The 17,133-nt window shown below is 52.1% G+C and overlaps 1 protein-coding gene across 1 annotated transcript in view; it reads right to left on the bottom strand.

Annotated features, from left to right (window-relative positions):
• Positions 1–16,840, bottom strand: part of CCDC69 (coiled-coil domain containing 69) — a 33,771-nt gene extending 16,931 nt beyond the window's left edge. The window contains exons 1-3 of the mRNA XM_049647973.1: positions 16,653–16,840; positions 2,120–2,189; positions 93–199 (exon numbers count right to left, since the gene is read on the bottom strand). Coding sequence (XP_049503930.1) covers positions 93–199; positions 2,120–2,189; positions 16,653–16,700 — 225 coding nt within the window. The 5' untranslated portion in view covers positions 16,701–16,840. The remainder of the gene's footprint in view (positions 1–92; positions 200–2,119; positions 2,190–16,652) is intronic.
• Positions 16,841–17,133: the final 293 nt, after the last annotated feature.

The raw sequence follows: 17,133 nt of genomic DNA, 5'->3' as shown, positions 1-17,133 counted from the left end.
AAAAGTTGGTCCTCACTCTGGGACTTAGCGAGGTTAGCTGAGCAGGAGGTTTTCCTGTTCAACACAGGTGGGGTTGTGTCACCTGGACTTACCTGTTGTGCCCATTTCTTCCTGTCCTCTTCGTGTTGCTGGAGAATTCTGGTTATATCCTTCTGGCACCGCTCAGCCTCCTCAGATGCGCACAGCTGGACAGTTGTGGCTGTGAGTGAGGAAGCAAAAAATGCACACAGAGCAGAGGAGAAGCCAGGGTCCGGCAGAGAGGATGTGGGAGGCCAGGGCTAAGGGATGATAACTCTAGTGTCCACCTCAAGAACAGTTTCAGTTGGGAGATCAACCTCCAGAGGCCCCCCCAACCCCGCACATCTCTCTGGCTTGGGAGACCCTCCTTAGTGCAGGAGCCAGTGGGCTCATTTTGTTGTCCTCTAGGATCTACAGCAGAGCTGGTAACTTGCAGGACAGACTCAGCCCGTAAAGGTACAATTTGCTCTAGCTAATATCTAAATTTAAAAAATAATTAGTTGCAGGGTGCCTGGGCGGCTTAGTCAGGTAAGCGTCAGACTCATGATTTTGGCTCAGGTCATGATCTCGTGGTTTGTGCGCTCGAACCCCTGCATCAAGCTCTGTGCTGACCATGTGGAGCCTGCTTGGGATTCTCTCTCTCTCCCTCTCTCTCTCTCTCTGCCCATTCTCGGCTCACGCGGTCTCTGTCCTCTCTCTCAAAATAAATAAGGAAATAAACATTTTTAAAAAATTAGTTGGTGAGGTTTACTAACTGGGCAGCTTTTACTTCATGTACAGATGTCTGTCCAACTTGTTTTCAAGGAGCAGGAGAACTGGCAGTGTATGAAGCTGAGGCCGGCCTGTCTCCTGCTTTGTCCAGGGTGTGGCTCTGCCATTTACCCCAGGCCTTGCCTCTCTCTCCTGAGGCTGCCTCATCACCTGCTTTACCTGCTGGAGCCTGAAGGTGTCTGAGTGTGTGACCCATGACCTTTAGCAGGCCCCACCCCCAGCTGGAGGCAGAGGGGCTGCTGTGAGTGGGAAGGAGGCGCCAACAGGAAGCTTCGCTCTTGCTTAGGGAAACTCCAAAACCCGCCCACGCAGCTGAGTCCAGTAGGCTCTGGGTGTGACCTAGGGCATGACCCATCCTCTCTGTGCCTCAGTTACCCAATATGTGAACTCAGGATAATAATAATACCCACGTGCCCTGAGTCCTGGGGGATGGCAGTGGTCAAGTACAGAGAACCCCAGACTCAAACAAACCATTTGGCTCAGCATCCCAGGCTTTGGTCCACAACCTGGCCCCAGCCAGGGAGAAGCTTATAAGACAGATATCGTCACCAACAATAGTCTTCAGCCCCACTCCCAGAGATTCTTAATTACTTGGTCGGCGGCGGGGCCCCAGAATCCGTATCTTTGATGTTCCCCCAAGTAATTCTTATGTACAGGCAGGTTACAGAACCTCTGAATTCTGGTCCCATGGCTGATCTGGAACTTAAACTTCATCTATAATGTCCCTGACAGTCTTCAGCCTGTAACTGGACACTTTCAGAGACGAGAGCTCGTTTCATTATGAGGCAGCTCTGATGGTTCTAAAACAACAATCACACAAAAAATCCTTTGAGATTGAACTGAATTCTGCCTGCCTGTTTCTGCCGCCTTGAAGCCCTTCTACTGACCTCTGAGTCACACTGAACAAGGCTTATCTTTCTTCTCTATGAGGGCACTTCAGACACTTGGAGAGAACTGTTGTGTTTTACTGCAGTATCTTCTTTCCAGGTAGAACATCCTCTGCTCCTTTAACTGCTCCTTATAGGACGTGGCTTCTAGATTCCTCACCAGCCTGATCTGCCTTCCACTGTACTCCCTCCAATTTTTCTGGATTCTTCTGAAAGTGTACTTTCCAGAAATAAACTCCGCACTCCAGGTATGACATCAATAGCCAGGAACAGGCCAGTACAGGTCAGGACTATCACCTCCCTCATTTTAGACATGATACTCCTATTAATGTAACTGACTTAAGGTCTCATGAGATAATTAAACAGCTGTATCACCTTTGTTGGTTATAAGGGAGGAAACCTCATGGATGGTGGGGAGGGCATATGTAGGCCTGGCCACTCACCTGTGTCCCCATTGAGGGGACCTAATTCCTGTGGCTGTGGTCTGGGTAGCTGATCTGGTTTGCGGCGCCTCTGGAAGAAAGGAGACAACAATGACGTGAGGGTAGAGGGTAGAGGTCAGTGTGAGGATGGGTGTAGGATCCTTCCAAAGGCAAGACACAACTTCCAGTTATGCCAGAGCCTGCCCTGTATCCAGTTACTTAGGCTGCCTCCCCCACTAGCCAAAGGGGAAGGGGTTCCCAGAGCAGAATTTCTCATCATTTCCAGGCGAACCCTCACTGGGGAGTTTGATGCTGGTTGACCTGTCCTTAGAGCCTTGTGGTTTGTGCTGCCATCCACGGGGCCCTCCCTGCCCACCTCTTTCTTCTCCCAGGACTTGGCCAGACCTCCTGCTATTACCCTCACTCCAGTTATGGCTGAAACTTCCCAACCTCTAGTTCAGAGACAATTCCCCTTTCCTCTCAGGGCCTATGGCTACCACAACTTCCTTCCAAGTTCCCCATATTGGGGACAAAGCATCAGAAGTCCAAGCCATGATTTTACATGCTTATTCTTTGTTAGAGGGGGGTATTCCCCCAACTATAAGGAGGCAGGGGTACTTACCTTGACTGATGGGGGGGAAGATACCGTACTCAGGATGTACCGGACGCTATGATGTCTTATCTATATTATCTTAGCTAATCTTCAGAATGAACCTGGGAAATATGAACGTGCCCAATTTAAAGATCAGGAAGTTGAGGCCGAGTGACGTTAGGGCTCAACCAAAGCAGATTAGTGGATAATTGGCAGAGTCAGGTATCTTAGCCATACCTCTGGGCACGTTAACCAACTTTGGCCAGGATTGGTTGGATTGGATCAAAGGAGGGAACCAATGCCAAAGGCTATATCCCAAAGCAGTGTCAGTGGCACCCAGATAATCAAGTTTCATAAATCGTATTTTTTAATAGGAGAGTTGATATGGGTTGACAATCAAGAATGACTGAAACGCTGCTAGGAAGCATACTTCTGGTTGGGGAGGAAGATAAGTCAAGGGAAGGCTTCTACAACCTTCTGCTCCTGCCCCACAGTGCCCAGCACAGAGCCTGGTATGGTGTGAGCCCCTGACAAGCTGGACCCAACCGGGCACCTCCCCTAGGCCCTGGTGCCTCAAATCTGCTCAGTGGCTGGGCATGCCTGACAAGTGGGTTTTCCTTTCACCCTGTTTAGACTCAGCTCCCCCTGCCCCGGGGAGCGGGGGTGCCTGGCCAGGGAACAAGCCAGGGAAGCTGTCAAAGCAGGAGTCTGGGGAAGTGACAGGAGCCAGCCTTTCTATCCTGGGCTGCAGGAAGGAGGAGATAAATGGTTGTCTCATCCCCGTTGCCACGACTGGTTACACTAATCTGGGAATGTTTTTCATGGGACTGAGAATTCCTGAATTCCAGGCCTGGCTCTACAAAACTGGATAAATCTCTTCCCTCTTCTGGGCCCTGCTCCCTCCTTTGTGAAGGAGAGGCAAGGAGGTCTTAGTCGATCCCCATGGTGTTCATACTCGGAGCCTATGACCTCAGATCCTCTTAATAGCACTGACAGGCAGGGCTATTACAGGTAAGGACACTGAAGCCCAGGGAGGTAAGCCACCATCACACTGTGCCCTGATGTCAAAATTAACATCAGGACCAGGTCTCTGCACTGGGGCGCCTGGGTGGCTCAGTCAGTTAAGCGTCTGACTTCGGCTCAAGTCATGAACTCACGGTTCCTGAGTTTGAGCCCCGTGTTGGGTTCTCTGCTGTCGGCACGGAGCCTGCTTGGGTTCCTCTTTCCCCTTTTCCCTCTGCCTCTCCCCTGCTCTCTCTGCCTCAAAATAAATCAAATAAACATTAAAAAAAAAAAAAAAAAAGAAAGAAGTCTCAGCCCTTTAGAGACTGGAGCTGCGTGGTTAAGAACTCTGGGATTCTAGAATTACCCAGACCTGGATTCGAATCTTAAATCAAACCCTGTGTGACTGTATGGCCTCTCCAAACCTCGGATTTCTAACGTTGCTTTAAGGATTAGATGGGATAATGCACCTATAATGTCTGACATATTCTAAGAGCTCAAACATTGCCTGAGTTTATTACTTTCTGAAGAACAAAGACCCTGAAATGCTTTGGGAGATCTCCCTCAGACTGGCCTGAAGTCAGATCATAAAGCTCATGAGAAACCGTCTTCTCCCAAATAACAGCCACAGAGAAGTGAAAAACTCTTCTCCACGAACAGCCTCCAGACCACAGGCAGGATGTGACTGTGCGCCTGAGTCCCCAGATCCTAACGAAACCACTCCCCAGGATTCCTCCGTCAAATAACATCCAAGACTCATCACCATCCGTCCTCAGGCTACCAACCTCCTTGTCCGCCTTCCTTCCTTAGTAAATATTTGTAAACATCTTCTTCCGATTATAGTAGTAGTAATAATTTATTCATTAAAGGAATGTTACCTATGCTTCCTGATATTTTAATTTTTCAAATATATTATGAGCATTTACTACATGGCATTAAATATTCTGTACACATATTAATTTTCATGACTCGAACATTACATCCTTGTGGATGAATTCAATCATTTAACGCATAATCTGCATGAGTATTTGAATTATTTCCATTTTTTAATTTCCGAATGATACTTTAGTGAACATACTGACTTTGTTACATAGCCAAAGCTATGGGTTCTACCCTCCAGAAAGGTTAAAAGAACTCACCCACTAACAGCACACAAGAAGGCCAGCGTCACTGCAACCTTGCCAACATGGAACAGTATCATTTTTACAAAATAATCGGCAAATTTGCTGGGCCCAACTAAACAGGCCTATTGTACTTCTGGTCCCAATATGCACATCCACGTGTCCAAGAGTATCCCAAGCTGCTCAAGACCATCCCAGCATGACGTACACTCTCAGGCTTCTGGGCTGAGTTCATGTAACATTTCTCCTCTGTCTCTCCCCAGGGCTGAGTTAGTTCCTATCAGCTCTATGCTCCAGTGTCTGTTCAGACACCCATGTGAGTACCTACCTGGCTACCCAGGTTTCTCCAGCTAGGCCAAGGGGCTCCTTGAGGACCAGGACCATTTTTGAAATCCACTTGGGATTTGTCCCAGCATGTGTGTTATGATGCCCAGAACAGTATTTCTAGGAATGTGGCCTATGGGCCTCCCGTATTAGAACCACCTAGAGTGCTTGTTTAACACAGCCCGCAGGCCCAGTTCTAGACCCACAGAATCCAAGGGTGCTACACGTGCCAGGAAGCTCCCATCTGCCCATCTATGCAGGTGGTTCCGAAATCACGAAAGCCTGGGGACACAGAGCCCAGGGCCGAGTAGGAATTGATAAGCAACTACTGCATGGAAAATCCCCAGGTTGGGACTCTGGCAGCTTCCTCCTCAGAGGCCACGGAGCAGAGTTTACCCTGCAGTGGGAGAGGACAGGAGCTGGGAGGGGAACACAAGAATTTCCCCTTCCAAAAGCAGAGCGGGGAGGCCCAGGGCTGGGGGTGGGGCATTCGGATTGAGCTCTGGAGGAGGGCTAGCAAGGTCAGTGGGGTTTCCTGAGTTAAGAGAAACTTGGGAGAAGAGAGCTCGAGGGGCAGCTGGCAGCACAGGACGTAGGGAGAACACAGGACTGGGGGAGACACCTGAAGACCAGGGTTCCAGCTTTACTATGAGACATTAGGCAAGTCCCCCACTCTGGTCCTCAGTGTCTCTATCTGTCATGCACCAGGGTTGGAACAGGTGTTCTCTTCAGTTCCTTTGAACTCAAGGGCAGCCCTTCAACTAATAAGGCTGGAAACAGGGCCTTTATATCTTTTTTTTTTTTTTAATTTTTTAACGTTTTTTTATTTTTGAGACAGAGAGAGACACAGCATGAGTGGGGGAGAGTCAGAGAGAGGCAGACACAGAAATCTGAAACAGGCTCCAGGCTCTGAGCTGTCAGCACAGAGCCCGACGCGGGGCTCAAACTCACAGACCGTGAGATCATGACCTGAGCTGAAGTCAGACGCCCAACCGACTGAGCCACCCAGGCACCCCAGGGCCTTTATATCTTGGCAGCAACCATGGTTGTGGGGCCCATCTTCTTGTTCAAGCAGACCAGACCCCTGCTTTGGGTTCAACCTGAAGCAAACCTGGTCTGTAACGGGATGTGGCACAGTCAGGGCAGAGAGGGAGGGCGGTGCCAGGTGAGCTCACATCGGGTCTAGTGAGACCCCTAGAATATGCTTGCATTTTGAAGGGTAAACTGACAAACTGAATGCATCCAGAAGCAGCTGACAAGACGTGGCAGGAGGCACGAAACCAAAGTATGGGAGGTGCTATTAACAGAACAAGTTGGTCCGCCTCAAGAACAGACAAGAAAACCTGGCCACTGCCTTCAAATCTCACAGGACTATCCTAAGGTGGAGGCTCTAGTGTGTGGCCCACAGCCTTGGAGGGCAGGACTGTGGCTGAGGACTAGAAGTTTCGAGAAGTTTCAGTTCAGCATGAAGAAGAATTTCAGAACTGTCCCCGGAACAGAGATAAGCTGCCTTACTAGAGGTTGGGGTTTGGCGGTGGTAGTGAGTTCTCCGTCACTGGTAGCGTGCAAGAAGAGGCAACCTTCATTTCGCAGGTTGGACTGAGAGATCACAGAGGACCTTCAACTCCAACAGTCTGAAATTCTGTGAAGTATCCTTGATGTTCAGCAAGGAAAGACCTCCGCTAAGCATAAAGTGCAGATGGGATGTGAAACCCACCAGCATTAACATTGTATCAGAGGGCTCTGTAGAGTATTACCAGGGTTGTAGTACTTTGTAGTACAGGTGAATTTCCATAGTCTACTTCCCTCAAATTGTGAGCTGCATCAGGCAAGAGTGAGTAAGGCAGAAGCAGCTCGGATGGAGCCGCCCAGCTCTTCCTCACCTTGGGACTCCTGCTATGGTGGAAGCCAAGGGCAGCCCTGAGGATAGCTCAGCCTCCTGAAGACACTTTAGGACCATCACTAACCTCGCTGTGGGGACCATCACTCCATGCTTTCCGTGGGCCTTCGGGCTTTGTGTATTTCTGATGGAGTGGTATGACATATCCCCTCGTTATTCCTGCTTAGCTTAGAGAGTTCAGTAATCAAAGGACCCTTTAGTTACCTGTTCCTTTCCTGTCCCGTAACTTGCCTTGGCCACATAGTTCTATCACACCTATTCTGGCCGAGGAACGCTTCCTGGGACCCAGAAGGCAGGATTGGAAGGGCCCCTGGAGACAGTTTATTCCAATCCCCACCTCCTATTTCCAGATGGAAAACCTGAGGCCCAGTGGTGGGATGGGCAGCATTTGCCAGAGGCCTCAAAGCATGGGAGCAGAGCCCTAATGAGAACCTGGATTCAAGGAGGCTGGAGGCCCTTCTGTTTCCTTTATGCAAACACCAGATTGATCCCAGTAGCTGAAGTGTAGGGGATAGATGATTTGGGGCCTTGAGGGACTCAGTCCCTGCTGTATCTGAGCTGCCTTTCCGGTGTCTGGACTCAGCGTGGGTGGGGCCCCACACCAGCAGTTTCAGAAGCTTACCAACCACAGGCCAAGCCTATTGGCTGAGGTAGAGGCAGGAAGGAGGTGGGGGTGGAGGCCCCAAGGGCCCCCTCCAGAAGTGGGAGGAAAGGCAAGGCCTAAAAGTTCAGGGCTGTTGAGAAATTAGCGTTCCCACCCAAATCACAGAGGCTCTGATCACCATACACACAGGCCTCAGCTTCCCTACCTCTAAAATGGGCAGAAGTATTTTGCCAAAGTAATGCCGGAATTTGATTTCATTTTACCAGTACCTGGGGCGGTGAAGATTTAGTTCAATTTGTTCATATCATACAGCGTGGGGTCAGCCACAACTGACTGCCCCGGGGATACAGATCAGTGTGGTGATACAACCGACCTAAAGGGAGGAGGGCCAGCCTGCACTTGGCTGTGCTGGGGGGCCACCGCCTATTCTCTGAACACCTGTGATGCCCCCAGAGCACCCCAGTCAGGGGCGGATGTGGTCTCGACTGCTCTTATTTGATCGACTGATGAATGAGACCTCAGGGGAGGACAGAACCACCTGCCTCTTAAGCACCAGGACTACTGAGTCAGACCATGGCAGTCGGCGCGGCAGGCCTTGAATGCAGAGCTCATCCTCATTCACAGACAGAGAGGCTGAGGCCCAGACAAAGGCTTTCCAATGCACCACATTCCTTTTCCTCCTCCCCAGAGCCTACCTTTTCCGGCCCCCTACCAGCTTCCCAGGGCGTCTGCCAGTTCTGATCACCTTAGAGGGTCTGGTGCTGGACACGGCAGTCTGCACCATTTCTGGCATTTGGGTCAGTCTGAGACCCTGAAGGAGTGGGGCAGAAAACGACGTCAGTGGCCGGGGCAGGGCAAGAGACGTGCCGAGAGCACAGATAACCCTGCCAGACAGCCACCTTGCTCCCCAACCCAATGGCAAACTCCCCAGTGGGTGTTCAGAGTCAAAACCCTGGCTTGCCACGTGCCTGCTGTGTGACCTTGGGAAAGTACCCTACCCTCTCTGGGCTTCTGTTTCCTCCTCTTTCTGGCACGGAGTTGGGCAATGGGATACATCGGAGTCCTTCTGGTTTTGACACGCTTGGGATGTAGAAGAAGGGCAGAGGGAGGTCATCCGGACACCTCATCCTGTATCAATCCCGTCACACTCGTTTGCTCTGGGCAGAGCAGGGCAGGTGATCCGACACACTCAGCCGTCAACCCCTGCATGAAGAGGGCTTCTCCAGAGGACAAGAAAGGAGGTGCCTTTGCTCAGGAGGGCCTGGGTGGGTCTCCTGCACCCTTCACACCACCCTCTGTTCTCGAGCAGCCCCCGTGGGGAGGCAATAAAAGGAAGGGCAAGCTGACGGGGACCTCAGCAGCCACCCCAGCTTACAGGCGGCATACCCCACCCCCCTGCAATCGCAGTGCTTAGCAGAGAGGCGCCCGTCAGTGAGGACACGGCACCTCCAGGGCGCTCACAGCAAAGTCGTTTGTAACAGTGGAAACACTGGAAACCAGCCTCATGTCTGTAGTGGGGGCTGGCTCGATACACTAAGATACCTAATACTCTGCGATGTCACTCATAAGTTTAAAAACTGAAGCACGTGTTACATACCCAGTTGGAAAGGCATCTGGTAGACCACCAATATGCACATAAACTATTTCTACTGCGCACAAAAGAACAGAGTAAAGGGCCAAGAAAAGCACAGGTTGATGGCACTTGTTTGTCATCTCCAGAGAAAGGACGAAGATTGCTGTGGCCAAGGAGGGGTAGCATTAGTTTTACCTTAATTCTTAGGACTTTTTAAACAACAGTGTATTCCGGGGCGCCTGGGTGGCTCAGTCGGTTAAGCGTCCGACTTCAGCTCAGGTCACGATCTCACGGTTTGTGGGTTCGAGCCCCGCGTTGGGCTCTGTGCTGACAGCTTGGAGCCTGCTTCACATTCTGTGTCTCCCTCTCTCTCTGCCCCTCCCCTACTCATGCTCTGTCTCTGTCTCTGTCTCTCTCTCAAAAATAAAGTAAAAACATAAAAAATAAATTAAAAAAACCCACAACAGTGTATTTAAACTTTACTTGTGTGCAAAGAAATTAACAAGAAGAAATACCTCTCTCTAAGCCTAAAAGCAGCCACAGCAGTCATTTTACAGATGGAGAAGTCAGGGCCCAGGGAGAGAACCTCCTATCTGCCATCCCACAGCAAGTTAGTGGAAGAGGCAGGAGTCAGTCCACTGCTGACTCCCAGGGCGGCCCTTGCCTCCGCAGGTGCCGCGGCCAGTGGCCGGTGGCCAAAAGCATCTGGGCCTCCTCGTCCAAGCACCTCCGCGTTTGCCACGCTCCCTACTCTTCTGGTGAGCCATGGGTCCAAGGGTGGGCTCTTGCTGTCCACCTTGACTGCTGGCAAGGCAGGGGCGAAGGCTGAGCGCGAGGGTGGGAGCCATTAACCCGAAGACATACAAGCTCCCCAGGGCTGCTGTAGCAAATCACCACAAAGATGGAGCCTTAAAACGGAAGTGTGCTCTCCCACAGTTCTGGAGGCTACAAGTCCAAAAGCAAGGTTGTCAGGTGAGTGGGTTCCTTCTGGAGGTTCTGAGGAAGAATCCGTCCTAGCTCCTTCTCCTGGCTTCTGGCAGTTGCCAGCAAGTCTTGGTGTCCCTTGGCCTGTGCGTCCGCATCCTTCCAATCCCTGCTTCTGTTACCGCATGGCCTTCTCCCTGTCCAAAATTTCCTGTTCTTATGAGGATAACTGTCATTGGATGAAGGCCCGTCCTAATCCAGTATGACCTCATCCTAACTGGATCCCATCTCCAAAATAAGGTCACATTCATGGGTTCTAGGTGCACATGAGTTGGGGGGGGGTACAGATAAATTTCCTAACATCAAGGCTATTTCCTTAAGGAGCGGCAGCAGGTAGGGTGGTGTGGAGCCATGGAGAAATGGCAAGGAGGTCTACAAGGTTCTGGCACACTCAGTGAAAGAGCTCCACCATTGGGGGAGAGGGAGACGTGGAAGTAGGTCAGGTTGTACATCACTTATCTGGGGGAAAAGCATGGACGTGGGAGGGGTGTTTTAGGTATTGTAAGGCATCTGGCCTAGATGTTCGGGAAGATTCAGGTTTGAAAATAAAGTGACAAGATCAACGATTTTCAGGGATTAAAATTCACCTGGCGAGAAATGCCAGGTGACTTGTCTTCAGGTAATGGGCAGGTTTAGATCTCCACACGCTGAAGAAGGATGGACGTTCTCTTGCGCCTTCTCTCTGCCCACGGTGTGCTCACAGGGGCTCCCCCTGCTCTCCCTCCGGGTCCTGCTCTGCCTCCAGGTCATCCTGCACGGTTCACAGTGCTCTGAGGGTGGAGGACTGAGAAGACAAAGATGGAACCCCAAGTGCCCCCAGAACTCGGGCCAACCATCAGGTTCTTCCTTTTATTGGAGGGTATTCCTACTTTTTCCCGGTTTCTTCTTCGAACATGAATGTTTTATCGAGGCCCTTTAGAAACCTTTTCCTAGGCAGATTTCAGACACTCGTTTACTACCTGATCTACAAATACTGAGAGGTCAGGTGGCCATCCCCCCCCCGCCAAGAGTGTCACCAGCTTGACCGACATAGCAGCCTGCTTCTGGGCAACTAATTTGAAGTTTTATCTTTCCTGTTCTCTTTACAACAACAACAACAAAAGACATGAAGCACAGGCCCCAAACTCAACACCCAATTTTGGCAAAGATGCAAGTCTTTAGGTGGCTGGGGGCCCTTGAGGGACCTATGCCAGCCACCTGGGAATTCAACTACAAAGGAAAAGAATAGAATTAAAAACATGTACATGTGCAGAAAATGTGTTGCCAAAGATTGAGTCTCTAAGGCAAGGATTATTAGAAATTTTTCTAATCGTCTTAGGTCACAGGGTACAGATGTCCCTTTATAAAACAGAAATCTGGCTTTCAATCTCACAAGATTTTCAGAATGCATATGTATGGAAGCCCATAAGGGCTTTAGCTGGCATGATTTTACAGACTGGGCAAAAATCATTAGCTCGGAGGCTACATACACACCAACGTCTCCACGATGCGTGGGGCAGAGGGCTCGGTGCCCAGGAAAGTCAGCTTCCTTTCATACTCCCGACCACCCCACCCTCAGCAAACCAAGCTAAGAGGTCAGATTTGCCCTGTTCCTACTGACCAGATGTCAGGGCCCGGACTTTCCTATTTCCCACTTACCCCAAAACAACCATCTAGCCCCCATCCCACCAACCTTCAAAACCCAGCTGTCTCAGGAAGCCACCCCTCAGTCCCTCTGCTCCCCTCTGAGCTCAAAGCCACCCTCTCCCTCCTTAGCATGAAAACACAAGGATGCTCATGAAAAATGAGCACAGGACTAGGGCATATAAACAACCAAGGGTCCAAACTGGTTAAATAAGCCATGGAACATCCACAGAATATTAGGTGGCCATTAAAAATCATGTTTCTGTGGACGATTTAACAAAAATGCACCCAGAAAATATTAACTAGAGTATGGCTATTTAAAACATATTCCTGGGGCACGTGGGTGGCTCAGCCGGTTGAGCATCCAACTCTTGATTCTGGCTCAGGTCATGATCCCAGGGTCATGGATCCCTGCTGAGTGTGGAGCCTGCTTAAGATAATCTCTCCCACTCCCTCTGCCCCTCCCCTGCTTGTATCCACATGCACACTCTCTAGAAAAATATATATATATATTCCCAATTGTATAAAAATAGTCACCCTCATGTATATTATATATATAGTAGGGAAAATAGAATGACACTGAAATATACACAGAGGCTATGTCTTAATGGTGGGATTAAAAGTGATTTTTAAAGTTCTTTATATTTTTCCAAGTTCCGAAATTTTGCCTTAAACATTATAATAATCAGAATTAGATTTCTTAAGCGGAATCCTAAATACTTGCTAGTCCCAATCCCCCCTTCTGTTCTTGCCAAAATGTCACCTGACCTCTGCTTGAACTCCTCCAGAGATGGAGAACTCGCTACCTTTCTTCCCCATGAGAAGTAGAATCTGGCTTCCTTTAGCTTCCCCTCACTGGCCACAATTCTGCCTTCTGGAACAACAGAGAACAAGGCTGCTCCCCAAGCCCCCTTGGCAACGCTTCAGAGGGTTGGAGGTAACGGCCAGGTTCCAGGCTTCATTGCCCCAATCCCCAAAGCCTTCCAAGGACATTCATGTCCCCCTGTCTCTCACATCCCTGTTTGCTTTCTTCGGGTCCAATCCAGGCAGTGATGTCCTTAAAGTATAACTGGGTCTCCCTTTTGACATTATGCACACGCCCTCTTATCAACAGCACAGTACTTGCCAGCCCGTGTATCAGGGACTCTCCTACGTGCATTCTTTCATCTAATCTCTAGAACAACCCTATGACCTGGCAGCTAATCTCATGCCTATCTTACAGATGGAGAAACCGAGGCACAAAGAAGCCACGCCCTTTCCACGGTCACTTCATGGACCTGCGACAGAGCCAGGACTGAAGCAGCACCTAGCCCAGAGCCTGCTGTGCCGAGGGAAGAAAACAATGCGTGAACCCAGCTCTAAAGCCCACACCCTTAGCATCCATGGTTTTGTTTCGGAATTATTTATGCCTACGCCCGGGCTCTTCCACGTCAATCACTTCTGCAGCCCTCCCTCTCTCTCTCTCCTGGCCTGCTACCCGGAAGTGTTCATGAAGGGCTCCTGAAAGACACCCATTGAGGACCCAGCTGTGGGAGCAGGACCAAGTGAGTTCTCCGACACTCTACTCAGGGCTGAGGTGCCGGGGCCAGAGCCAAAGCCCGGGGCACTGGGCAGTTCTGACATCATGCCAGGCACACACACAGGGGGGCCACCGCGAGGCACTGGGAGCCCCTCCCCATCCCTGGTAAGCTACCGGGGATGGAAGGTCCCTCTGTACTCCCATGTCACTTCTACAGGCAAGTCCATGGAAAATTTGTTTCCTTGGTCCCTCCCCTCTGTCCATCCTCCGCCCAAGGCCTCCTGGGGACATGACCACATCACCCATGGTCTCAGTCAAGATGGGTTTAGGAAGGACCACGTGGTGTGGATGGCTCCACAGCACCCAGCTGCCAGCGATCCCCACTCAGGCATTCATTCGTCAGGATGTCAACTCATCCCAATCAGTGGCTTAGCCTCAGGCCGGGTCTCTCAGCTAAGGCCACCAGGCACAGGAGACTACAGAACTCAGCAAACCCTCTCATCCCTGAACTTGGAAGGACAGAGAGGTCCTAGTGGTCAAGCCCCTGTCCGTAGCCAGGGTAGTCCCCGCTGAAAGTTCCAGACTCATTCCTCGCCGCCTGTCACCTCCACTCTCCCCAAGGAGCCCCACCATACTGGGCTCTCTCTGGTTCAGCCTTGGCTTAGGCTCTTCCCTCTGCCTCGACTGTAACTCCTCCCAAACCTTCAGCACTCAGTCAAGGCATCCCCACACCCCCCTTTGCCCCAATCCAAGGAGCCGTCCTGTATCTCTTGAGGCTGAAGGAGGTACTATTGTTGCACCCCAGGCTCACCCTGGCTTAGCCTGGCTCTTGTTTGCCCCCATTTGCTCACTCAAATATTTCCACAGCACCTGCTCTGTACCGGCGATGAGCATCAGGCCGGGTGTGGCAAACCAAGCTCAGCTGCACAGCTTTATCCCCAGCCGGCTCTATGACTTTGGACACATCACGCCTCTCTGAACCTTCGTGTCCTCACCTGTGGAGTGGTGAAGACCCTGCAGCTCAGCCTAGCTCCCAGGGCTTTTGCGAGGCCGGCCCGCAGGATGTGAGCGAGAGTACTCTGTCAACTGCCACTAAGGGTGAGTCATCGTTGCCTCAATCTGACCCTTCTGTAGTCTGAGCTCATCTTTGCACCTCCCATCCTTAGAGCCCTGTGTCCCCCCAGGGGACTGACAGCCTGTGAGGATGGCCTTGGGAGCATCCTTGGATAAGAAATTGGGCAGGAGCACAGCCTGGAGGGATGGAAACAGGCATGAACTTTAAACAGAACTGGCCTGTAAGTCCCGCCGCACAGGGGCAGAGGCCTGGCGTTGCTGGGGCAAGGAAGGAAGGCCAGACTGCCCTGAGGCCACAGAGTGAAGGCTTTGATGCCAAAAGGCTTTGGAATCACTAAGAAGCCACATGAAGCACAGAGTTGGGGTGGGGACAAAGAGCACTGGACTAGGGGGCTGGATACCCGGGGTCTGCTCTAAGTTACTCCTTCCCTTCTCCAGGCCTTAACCTCCCATCTGTATACTGGGTATATCAGCCCAGGCGATACCCAGGGCCCTTTCCCACTCGGATAGTCTGTGTGGACTTGACTTGCCCTTCAAAGCTTGGGGCGGGAGGGTCCAGTTCAGGCTGTACCAAGGACAGACAGGGACAGCTGGTAAGGCTCTCAGAAGGGCCAGGAGGCAAGGGAACCCATGCTCACTGTTGGAAGGGTCATGCCTAGACCAGGGCTCCTCTTCCAGTCTCCTTCTGTCCCTGCTTAGATGGAAATCACACTCGGCTCACTTTGCAGACTCAGATGCTGACATGGGTTCAGAGAACACGGACCCTCCGACCCTTAGAAGTCATCCCATTCATCTCTCTTCCTCTCCACGCAGAGGGAGAAACCGAGGCCCCGAGAGGGCTGAGGGCTTGCTCGGGGATACACCACTCCACAGGTGAGGACACAAAGCCTGTTTATGGCAGAGCCAGAACTGACGTCCACCTATCACCAGCTCATTCCAGTCGCAAGCCAGGCTCGGCTCTATCTGCCCACCATCCCTGTCAGCCAGCCCTCTGCTTCCACTGCTTCAGGCAAGCCTCAGTTTCCCTGTGGGATTAAGGGAAGACGTGACTCTTTCTGGGTCAGAGCTTGGTGAGGTTTTTTGAACTAGGAATAAAGGAGGAGCAAGGAAAGTGGGAGAGGCATTGTACTTGGGGGGAAAACTCATCTTCCTGAACTAGAACTAGGCACAAGGCAGGGAAAGCTTGTCCTGGCCTTAGCAAAGCAGGAGCAGAGAGCAGGGAGATTCAAGTTTTATGAAAAATAACTACATTTTATGGCAGCTTGGAGCCTCTCAAGGTCTCCAGAGGCTCATCAAGTTTATGGGACCACCTGTCCCCACCTGGCAGAAAGGCAGGCAGTAGTAGGAAGAGAAGTTAGAACTTGAGGATCCCCTCTTCCCTCTCTGTGCCCGGGGCTGTCCCCCGAGGACAGTCTTCCGGCCCCAGGCTCTGACCTTCTGGGCTGGTCAGACTTCAAGGGGCAGCTGGGCCCACTGTCAGAAACCCGAGTCGAGTCTCCTGGGTCCTAACCCAGCTCCGAGGCCCCTCGGGGGAGGGACAGGAAGGAAAGGAAGGGCAGCAGCAGGCTGCAGATCTCCTCCCTCTTTGGCCCCTCCCAGCTACCCCCAGGACGGCCCACATGCACCGGCTCTGGGGCCTCGAGGAGGCTCCAGACGGGCGCTTCTCAAACTTTAAAGCCTGTTGTGAGCACCCGGTATCTCGTTAAAAAAGTCAGGTTCTATTTTGGCAGCTCCGGGGCAGAGCCTGAGATTCTGCATTTCAAACAGGTCCCGGGTGGTGCCGCTGCTGTAAACCCGTGGACCATTCTGCGAGTAGCGGCCTTAGAGATAATCTGCCTCCGAACGGTGGGAAAAGCGGAAGGCCCAGAGAGGTCAAGTCACTAGTCCGTGGCCACACAGCGAAGCTGCTCCCAGACCGAAGGAAGAGGGCACCTGCCACAGCACTAGACATTTCCCTACTCAGGCAGCCGGAATTAGCTGCGCTTCCCGGGCCCGGGGGCCGTGTGGCTAAACTCGGCTGCCCCGCGCGGCTCAGCCCGGGGCCGGGGGGTTGGTGGGGGAAAGAGCGTCGCCCGGCCGAGCTTTCCCCGCCTCCCTCCGCGCCGGCCTCTGGCCGTCCTCCGCCTGGCACCCCGGGGGGGACCGGCGGGGGGCCGGCGGCGCCGACAGTCCCTGCGGCGGAGCGGTTCCGCACCCTCCTCCCCTCTGAAGGCAAACTTCGCCGCCGGAGCCCTTTACCTTTTTGGGGGCTTTGCAGCAGCTCGGCCGGCTGTGTCCGCAGCCCATCCTCCTCCGGGGACTCCCGGACGCCGCCTGCCTGCTCCGGGGCCCCCGAGGACCCAGCCGCCCGGGCCCCGCCGCCCGCTGCGCGCCCGCCGGCCGGGGCTGCCGGCGAGACCCTGAAACTGAACCTGGAAGCGCAGACTTGAGTCGGAGCTGGGGCGGCCGCGCGCCGTAAATACCCAAAGAGCAGGGCCTCGGGGTTCGCGGTGGCACCGCCCGCGGCAAGTGACCAGACTCTCCGTAAATGGTGACAACTTTGGGCCAGGGCAGAGAAGATCCCTATGAACAATGGATGTTTTCCCCGACCCTTGGCAGAGACAAGGCCAGGAAGAAAAATGAAAACAATGATTTAGTAAACACAACAGCTACCATTTACTGGGAGCTGGGTCTGCCCTGGCTACTTTGTACATATTACTTTATTTTTTCCCATCTCCTT

The sequence above is a fragment of the Panthera uncia genome (genome assembly GCF_023721935.1).
Source record: "Panthera uncia isolate 11264 chromosome A1 unlocalized genomic scaffold, Puncia_PCG_1.0 HiC_scaffold_17, whole genome shotgun sequence".
In the NCBI taxonomy this organism is placed as follows: Eukaryota; Metazoa; Chordata; class Mammalia; order Carnivora; family Felidae; genus Panthera; species Panthera uncia.
The sequence above is the reverse complement of the archived record's forward strand: the minus strand, read 5'-3'. Positions and strand labels throughout refer to the sequence as shown.